Source organism: Serinus canaria, chromosome 10 (assembly GCF_022539315.1).
Source record: "Serinus canaria isolate serCan28SL12 chromosome 10, serCan2020, whole genome shotgun sequence".
NCBI classification, from domain to species: Eukaryota; Metazoa; Chordata; class Aves; order Passeriformes; family Fringillidae; genus Serinus; species Serinus canaria.
Genome location: NC_066324.1, coordinates 14,000,119 through 14,010,097, shown reverse-complemented (window position 1 = coordinate 14,010,097; position 9,979 = coordinate 14,000,119). Strand labels below are relative to the sequence as shown.

General features: G+C 43.6%; 1 protein-coding gene across 6 annotated transcripts in view; it reads left to right on the top strand.

Moving 5' to 3' along the window:
- Positions 1-9,979, top strand: part of ALDH1A2 (aldehyde dehydrogenase 1 family member A2) — a 140,245-nt gene that overhangs the window by 77,149 nt on the left and 53,117 nt on the right. For 4 of the 6 annotated variants that reach the window (XM_050978533.1, XM_050978534.1, XM_050978532.1 and 1 more), the window contains 3 exons: positions 240-435; positions 1,657-1,695; positions 6,626-6,742. In XM_050978533.1, coding sequence (XP_050834490.1) covers positions 6,740-6,742 — 3 coding nt within the window. In that variant the 5' untranslated portion in view covers positions 240-435; positions 1,657-1,695; positions 6,626-6,739. Of the gene's footprint in view, positions 1-239; positions 436-1,656; positions 1,696-6,625; positions 6,743-7,900; positions 7,970-8,898; positions 9,302-9,979 lie in introns of those variants that run through there. The other 2 variants (XM_018913808.3, XM_009089883.4) reach the window with 2 other exon arrangements.

The following is a 9,979-nucleotide window of genomic DNA, read 5'->3' as shown; positions in this document are numbered from 1 at the left end:
TTTGACATGTGGCAATTTAAAGGCAGTGCCTCACTTTCCAAAGAGAAAAGGGCAGCTCAGGACATTTCAATTCCGTTTCTCCATTTTTTATATTTAGAAAGAGATTCTAAGACATTTACCAAATCTAACAAATATGTACGTAGCATTTTAAGGAAGACAAGTAAAATGTAAATATAAACACCATGAAAGCTTTGGCTTTAATTACTATTTGATTAATCCTCTGTTTTGCTGCCTTTTAGTTGTATTCAATGGAACATCTGGTTGAAGAAGGGAAAGAAAATGCACTGTGATTACTGTTTTCTACTGCTCCCTCACCTGGGCCCTGCTCCCAGAGACAGAATGCAAAGGATACCAGCAGTGCCACCCATAAATATTGAAACTGTGTCATCTGAGGGAAGAAAATGAAGACAGCTTCCAAAAATGGAAGTTATATAAGTAAGTAAGGAGCATACATATTAAATGTAGAACCACAAGAAAGGTCACCAAAAAGATTTTAAGGTTTTACCAAAATGTGACAGTAACATTCTAAATGTTTTCAAATTCCATTACCAGAGGAGTGCTGTGAGACTCTAAGTAAAGCTATGGAGGATGGAAGCACAGAAGAAGCATTCAACGTGGCCATGTCCACAGCTAAAAGAATTATTGGCCTTGCTAGATTTGGTGGGCTGAGTGTGAGCAGCTGTTCTAAAATAAATTGTCATCAGGAAACACTTGAAGAGAAATTGATAAATTAACCAGTATGTGATTGTTGGAGCTGGGCAATATTTCCACCAAGGGGTTAATATGCTCAGCTTCTCAAGTGCTAGTGCCAGTGGGTTGGTTTTTTGCTGATCCTGATGTCAGCAAAACAGACCATAGGAAATATACCAGTGATCTGCTGGTGCTTCAGGAGAGTCCTTCAAAGGTGATCATAGGAGCTACAAAACTGTCAGTGTGACTTCTGTGCCAGGAAAATTAGATGAACTGCTGTAAAAAGTAAAATCAATAGACACACAGATAAAGCTGGTGCTCTGTAGAAGCATCAAATGGATTCTGTTAGGGGAGGTTATGCCTCACAAATCTGCTGGCATCCTTTAAAGACATCAAAAAGCACATTGATATTATTTTCTTGCTAGAGTGTGGGATCAGTGTAACCTTAGATTACAACACTAAGACTCTTGGGACTCTTACCCCTGAGGCAGTCTGGACTCAGCTATTTCTTCTCTTCACCTGGATTCAAGCAGAGCAGGAATTCACATGATGTATATAACCTAACCATTTTTATAGTAATCTTCACTCCTATAGAAATAGCAAAGTAGAGAATAATGCACACAGCTCCCACAGTTTAAATCCCATGGGTAACAATATATAGTGTACTGAATTTTTAATAGCACGTTATTCAGAGTATCACATAAATTGTTATTACTGATGTAATAAAACCTAAACCAACACAGCTGGTTGACCAGAGACCAAGGTTGTAAATACACCATATATTTTTTGTATTGTAATAATATGGGCCAAATTATTTTAAAGTCTGCTGATTTTAGTTGAATTAGACTAACTCTGACTGTGAACCTCTAATTCAGGTCCCTGGTCAAATGCCTTTGCCTAATTTATATCTCAATTTTCATACAGAAACTGATGCATGGTATATAAGAGACATTCTCTGTTTTACAGATTGGTTCTCCTGCTGGGGAAGTCAAAGAAAAAATTCAGGTGAGGAAGATCTGAACACACTGTAATTCAGCATTCTAAGTGTTTTAGTGCATAAACCCTCTATTTCTTTAATTCTTTTATTTCCTGATCACCCCTCTGCCTCTGCTGTAGTCCCTGGTGAAAAAGTGCTCAAGGTGAGAAATATTTGCAATGGGCAGTTCAGGTTTAGCTAAGCCCACCTTGGAGGAGGGGCATGGCACACAAGGGGACTGCTTGAGAATTTGTTCTTTCTTCTCTGTGATCTGTGTCCAGATAAAACATTTCTGTCCGTATCATGAATATGAGATCAAACCCTTACCACATATGTGTACTTCAGGCTTTTTGCTCATAATCTTTAAGGCCTAACATATATATGTCTGCTGTTGCTGACACTGATTTCAAGGAGAACTAAACTGGACTTTCTCCAAAGCAGGACCCAGGATTTTGCTTTGTTCTTGACTGGCTGGGCACACCATTAGGCCTCAGTGCATAACTGATGGTACTGCACACATGCCTGTTATGTGTAGTTGTATCAATGATGATAGTACATTTCAAGGCTTGTATGTGTAGCACAGGTCCTGCCTGAGAGTTTCTCAGCCAGTTTAATCTCTCAGCAGCCGTGCTGGCACAGAGGGGCACAGATAACATTCCACAGCAGAGGGCCCTGTGACAGGGCTGTCAGTGCTGGCACCCTGTGGAAGTGTCAGGACAATGCTGGACGGGTGCTTACGTGCACCACTCTTATCAGCTGCACTGGGCTGTGCTGCCTTCTCAGCTCTAGGAGGAGCTTAGCTGGTAGGTGATGGTATGGGCAAGCCTTACTTTCTGAATGCATCCAGAAAAGACTGTTACAGTATGAAAAGAATTTTGCTTTTAAAGCATAGATCAGTTTAGTACAAAGGAATGCCTTGCTTAAGCCAATCCCCTGCTCTTTTTTTCTGCATATTTCCTTTTCTCATATAGCTTTACTATTAAAAACAAAAGGCATCTTGCTAAATATATTAATGCCGCACAAAGAAAGCCTCAAAGTACATCCAGTGGATCCAGTATATCCAAGTATATTGCAGGGATCTGAATCCTGTGTTTTCTTAACTGGAATGGGATACCTTATAAAAACCTTTCATCGTTCTACGGGGCACAGGTTCCCTGTAGCAGCCCTGAGACTTATTAAGGTTACTTGTAGGGTTGTGAAGAGGAGGAGATCTGAGCCTACCTAACTGATAAAAGGAATGTAACATGAAAGCCAAAGATAATGACACATTTGACTCTACTGACACATAAAAGCAAAGCTGTGCATTTGGCAAGAACAGGGAGCCAGCTAGGAGAGTTGATCATGGTTCTAAAACCTAATTTCCACTGGGAAAGTGACAGTGTTTCCTGTACCTCTCACCAACCTACCTACCTTCACCTGTCTCCCACTCTACTTGGGTCTCCAAGGAAGCCATCCAACCACAATCTGACCCTCTGTTGGAGATGAATATTCTGTGAGAGCTGCTGCTCCCAGTGCTTTGTCCCCTCTCTCCCACAACAAGAGCATTTGTTTGTTTCACTCCGTGTTCCACTCATCCCTCATCCTTTATTGGCTGAGTTGTCAGTCTGCCTGGTTTTCATTCTTTTAATGCCCTTTCATTCAGAATTATCCATATCTGATGGTTTAAATCCTCTGTCTTTCCAGATACAAGTTTTGCTTCTGGGATTTCTTCTATGTATTAAATATTTAGAACATAGGTGATACATTTATCTCAGGCCCCTGTATAAGAATATTGATTGCCAGGCCCAGTTCCTTTGAAACTCCACAATCAAGACCTTTTAATAAAAAGAAAGGTGTTCTGAGGTTCAGAGCTGACCCTTTATAGGGTATACTTGGGAACAGACCCAGCAGCAATCTTTTGTTACTTCTGCATGGTATCTATGTTCATTAAGGTAATGAAGCTATTAATTGAATATGTAAGTTCAGGTAATTAAATACAAGACTTATTTCTTTAGTTTAAAGGGTAATAATAAAAAATTTAAACTTGCAAACTAGATCACACATTTAGTGATGATGAATGTGAGCTGGAAAGTGCAATATTCCAATGTGAATTAGTTAATTGCATCCATTCATTAGGTGATATACATTAGCAGAAGGTCAATCCATTTGAGGCTTGATGTGTTTTACAAATAATAAATTTCAACAGGTAAATTGAAGAGAAATTCAAAACAAAGTTTTTTTGTATATTCAAATTCAGAATAAAATCCCTACACACAAGAACATGTTCCCTTTAAGTTCACAGTTACCAGCACATGCTCTTTGCAGCACTGCCGAGGTCACTCTGGCCAGTGAGGGATAGGTGACATTTCAGCTGCTGGCTTAAACTAAAATGCTAATTTTTAAAACTGACCCACTTATAAAGTGAGTCAAACTCTGAACTTTTTCAAGCATTTTCTGCTTTATCACTCTTACTGAATTATAAATTTGCATTTCAGTTTTGGACTAAATTTACCCCAAATTTACCAACAACTGGTAAATTTACCTACTGTATCTAGATCTCTGTTGCTTGAAGAAATTATTCTGCCCTTTAGACCTCTTCCTTTTGCAAATTTTGTAAAGTTACCAATTGTAAATTTTGCCAGCATTTAACAGTTCTACTGGATACAAAATGGCCAATATGACACACTTCTAAAAATGATCCATTTGACTAATTTTCAGTAAGAAAAGTGTTAAATCAAGTTTCTTTTATTAGACATTTATGAATATTCAGTAATTAAATGGTTGTTCTTGATACCAGCATTTTTTTTCTGGTGTTAGAGGTAATGTAGAAATAAGGAAAGTAAAATTACATTTTATTCTGTTTATTCATAACACAGGATATATCCAGTCTCATTTCTCAATAAGATTTACAATTTCAAAACAATATATTCACTGAGATCCATGAAAAAATCTGAAATAATATATTAGAGGCTCCTCACAGCATAGTGGGTGTTGCTTCACAGGTCATATTGCTTAGGTGTATAACAATACCTTTTTACTTTCTATATATAAAATAGAGCTTTGTCTGAAACAAGGACTGCTCCCATCCTGCACACAGCTCAAGGGCCATAATTCTTAAAGAGATTTCAACCAGTGAGCCTTTTGCAATGGTCAGGCATAGAGACATTTAGAGAATTGATTCAATTAACCTAGAGGAAAAAAGTGCTATAATGTGTGATTTATGTTTGCAGATAAATTAAAATACAAGTATCTCCTGAAGAGCATTTGCTGCCCTCATGGTCGGTAATGAAAATAGCAGGCAATTAAAATAGAACACCTGAGGTTGAAGCTTTAATGTATAGATCAGAAAATGAAGTTCAGATTTCCTGAGTGGAAGTCTGAGCTGAAAAATAACTTAGGGGAAGTTTTTATTCAATCTCTACTTTTCTTCCAAAAGCAATTTATAAAGCACACAAGAAATAGGAAGAGACATTTACTGAAGCAGGAGGCAAAGGTTGCAGAGGAGTGGGATCTCTCAATCAATACTGAATTTGTATGAGGAACCAGGAATATCCTTGTTAAATGGTAGTGGAAAAGCTGAGAGAAAAAGTTATATATAAAAGAACTTATGGGTCATATTGAAATAATTTTGGGGTAGATTTTGCAGTTGATCTTGAGAGGAATCATTGGAAGTGTCTGATAGAGTGGTGTGACTCAGTTCCTGTGTGTGACAGTGCTTTCTGGAGCTCACTCAGGAGCATAAGAAGTGTTCACAGATTAGAAGTAGCAAGAAGGAGGAGCTCTTGCTTGGAGCCTTGTTGGAGTTGCTGCATCCACTGCCCATTTCAATGGAGTGTCCATATGTGCTTTGGCACAGCTAAACTGCCCAAAAGACGTTTTGAGATACAAAGAGTTTCACATCATCCTCTAGTTTTATCATTTCCTTTAGACAACAGGGACACAGTAACATAGAGCAGAAAATCCCAGTACTCTGAGAAACCCAGGAATGCCTTAATTACATCTGGATTGTCTTCAACATTGCAGCTTTGTCTTTTGCACCCTGTCTGGCCACCACAGGTCCTGTTCCCATCAGCTGGTGTTTGTATAAAGCCAGGTCTATATCCTTATCTATAAATAATACCAGCTGCTGGGGATGGGTGGAACAATTGAGGCTTCTAAATGTAACAAAAGGTCTGTCTTCAAATTATACATTCAGATTGCTCCAAATAGAAAACATAAAACCCTCCAGGAAGGATTTTGATGTTGGCTGTATACTAGCTTAAATTCTAAGACTGAAGCAAGAAACAGAGTCACTTGGTTGTTCTTCATTTTATTGACAACCATTTTATCACAAAATTTGAAGACTTTGTCATTGCATTCTGAAAGAAAACATATTTGTTTCTTCATTTGCTGTCTAAGTAAAATTTTAATTAAAACCCAATCATGTGAGAGAAAATAAGCCAGTCTGATTTAATTGAAATTTGATTTAGTTTTGCAAATTTACAAAAAAAAAAATCTCAAACCCACCCTCCCCCCCCCCAAACACAAACCCCCAACAAACGACCAAAAAAACCAAGCCAGAAACTACAGCACTGCAATAAGTGATTTTCTGTTGTATGGAGGTGTTTAGGGACCATTGGACTGAATCCTGAGTATCGTTTCTGTTCTTTATTTTCTTTTTTTTTGCTTCATTTTTTCTTTCACAAAATTATTTCCTTTCATAATCATTGTTTTTACTGAGTTATTGTCCTAATGTCCAAGGCAATCCCTTCCACAGTAAATTGTTTATTAAATGTTAAGCATTTGTTTGCATGTTTTGAAGCCATGCTTCAATTTGCTGTCATAAAGTAACCAGTGTGGTGCTGAAGCCTGGAAGCAGCTCCCCAGGCTAGGACCATCAGTGTCCCCAAAATCTCTAAGACCTCATTCTGCTGCTCTTGTCCTTGGTGAGAGCCCACCTTGGCCTGGGCACCAAGGGCTGAGGCATTGGTGTCTTCCCAGGTGGTGGAAGAGGAACTCCAGTCAGTCCCCATCCGTCTGGAAGAGCAACAGGACACGTATGCCACGTCTCCTGGGGAGCCCTCCGAGGGTGGCTGCACACCAGGAGCCCCTGGAATGGTAAGTGCAGGCCCATTCTCCATCTGGGAATGCCAACAAGCCCTTGGGCTAAAGGTCTCTGAGGGCTTTTGCAAACTGAATTGCTTTGAGATGTAAGAGGAACATGGTTTGTACAGCGAGCAGTGGATGAAGGTCACTGAAGCAGCTCCCAATTACGTGGGTTTGAGCTGCATCTCCACACACACTGGAATCCCTTCTCACCAAAATCTCCTGAATTTTATTGATCTAATAATGAAACTGTCATACAGTTTCCTCATTCCTGAAACTTGTTTAAATGCATTCTTTTTTCGAAAGAGCACATCCCCACTCTGATTTATTTTAAAATGGCTTTTAGAAGGTGTCATCCTTGTGATGAAGTGTTAGGTCTGTGTTGCCAGTGTGCCATTAAAAATTGAATTTCTGACGTTTAAATGTCTCACTCATCCCAAGTGTCACAGTTTGACAGCTCTGCATGTCACATTACAGCAGAATATTATGAATCCATTTCCTCTGTCAGGTCAAAAAAAAAAAAAAAGACTGAAAATTGAGAGAGAGCAAAATCTGCAGTCTTCTTCATTAGTGAGATGGAAATTTACAGAAATATACATGTTAACCCTGAAATTACTTAACTGGCACTCTCTACCTTGTGCTGCCTGTCTGTGCCCAAGCAATCTTTGTTCCTTGCTCCTGTACAAACACTAAGAGAATGCTGGGACAGTCTTTTAAATTGTCGGTGAATTTGTCAAACGTGGAGTGAGGAATATAAAGGACATCAACAAACAAATAGTGTCACAAAATCAAAATATGGCCGGATCCCATTGTTTATTTTTGACTATATCAATGAAAAGGTCGTGTGCTGTATTTCTTGTTGCTTTGTTTTGCCAACTTTAGACAGCTGTAGCTTTGGTGTTCTTTCTTTTTTCATCTATCTGGTATGTCATAACTTCAAAACATGACATCTGATCAGGTTCAAAACATTGGGAGTGTTTACATCAGTAAGCAGAACTTCACTGATTTTTCCTAAAGTAATGAAAACGGCCTGAGCTTTCTATGTCTTCTGCCTACAAGGTCTGACCAGGGAGCCTGTAGTGCTTTGACAATAAATTTCTGATGCCCCTCAGCTCCTGGATTGGCTCCATTTGGCCGCTGCCTTCCCGGTGACCTGCTGTACGGCACTGCCCAGCCACTTCTCTTGCACGACGTGGCCTCCCGCTAAGGGGGCCCCCCAAAACTAACAGCTGGCATCAGGTGACTGTTCCTTAACAAATTGCTCTGTCCTTTAAGCCTCTTTTTTCGCAGAGAACTTTCAGGAAAAGCGCGGCCGCGCCGGGCCTGCCCCGGCCGTGAGGCGCCGCTCCCCGCGCGCTCTGTGGCGGCGGGCGCGGCCGGCAGGGGGCAGCAGGCGGCCGGCGATGGCGCTGTGGCGGCTGCAGGTGGGGCCCGCGCGGGGCCGCTCGGCACCGGGGCACGGCGGGGCGGCGCCGAGGGTCGGGGAGCAGCCGCTCCGCCAGCACCACCGATAAAGGAAAAGAGAGTCGGCCCGGGGCGCTGCGGGCACGGCTGGCGGGGACGCTAGGGGAGCTCCCGGGGGCGGGAGCGGGGCAGGCCGGGCGCGCGTCCGCCAGGTGAGGCGCGGAGCCCCCGGCCGGCAGCCCGGGACAGCAGCGGGCGGCGGTGGCCGGACGGGGAGCGGGCACGGACACGCTGCCGCTCAGGCTGCGCCCTGCCCGTGCCCTCTCCGCGCCTCGGCCCGGGTCCCGCGAGGGGTCGCCCGTCCTGCCCCGTCGGTTCCGCGCCCGAGCGCAGCCGCCGGTCTGGAGCCGCGCTGCCGGGCAGAGGTACCCCCGGGGCACCGTGTCCCGGTCACCTCGGCCCGGCGGGGCTTCTCCAGTGCAGCCCGGTGTCTCCCCCTCCGCCGTAACCCCCGCCGCGGCCGGGGATCCCCAGCCTGTGTCGAGCTGGGGCCGCCCGGGCTCCCCGCGGGATGCCCCGGGCGGGGCCGGAGCCGGGACTGGTCTCTCCCGGCCGCGGCGCCTCCCCGCCCGGCCCCGGGGAGCTGAGGGGAAACACGGCGGTGCCGGTGACTCCGCTTCCCGCGGCCGTTCCCCGGTTCCGCTCCTCGGGCGGCGGGCAGCGAGCCGCGCCCGGGAGCTCCGTGCTCCCACGGGGTGCCGGGAATCCCCCGGTCGGGACGGGCCGGGTCGCGGGGCCGGGGGGGCCCGGGGAGGCTGCGCCGCAGTGAGCGGGGCTGTGCCGCTCTCGCCCTAGGTAGGATGGACCTGCCCCCCTGCCTCTGCCCCCATGTCCAATAAGAAGAGACCCGGCTTGACACCTGCCTATATACAGAGGAGGAGAGCAACATCTTCAGCGCTGGGCTTTGGAGGGGGGGGACCAACCCAAAACACAACACAGCATCAGGGCAGAGCGGGGGGCTCGGTGGTACTATAAAACCCCCCCAAGACTATGACTTCCAGTAAAATTGAGATGCCAGGGGAGGTGAAGGCAGATCCTGCAGCTCTGATGGCATCTCTGCATCTGCTGCCTTCTCCCACTCTCAACCTTGAAATCAAATACACCAAGGTAAGTTGTGTTCGTTTGTTCTGGCAGAGAAATACATGGTTTTCTCCCCAAAGGAGGAATTTTGCTTAAAATCAGTTTCATTCTGCCCTACCTAACGTGAATGTAGAGATATTAAAAAAACAACTGCTAAAAGACTGCCTACGATCAGTAATAAAAGAAAAGGATTTTTAGCCCTGTAATCATCTGAAAAACCACAGGATAATAGAAAGCAAATTAGATCTGGCTTTGCCACTTCTCTGTAAGTGTACTGTTTTCTACAGAGCCGTTGGGGTTTATTTTCAGTGCAAAATCAGTAGTTCTCGGGTATGTTTTGGTTGCTTTTGATGTACTTCAGAGGACATTACTATACAGACCTGAGTATCTCAATCAGAAAATAAAAATGTTTTCTTTCTTGAATTACCAAGGGACTCTTTTACATTTCCTGGAGGACTCTTGATGATACCAGGTTGTTACAGCCCTGGAACAGGTCTCCACGAACTTCCGTGATTCCTGAATACACCCTTGAACAATATTACAAGAGGGCATGTTTTTCCTACAAACCTTTAAGAGTGATTTTCATAAAGAGAGGGTTAAGAACAAACCCACTGTTGAAATGTAGAAAAATCTGCTGGGTTTCTTTGGTGTCTTATGAGACTAAATTGGTTTTGTTGATTAAAATGGGCTTCAAAAACAATCATT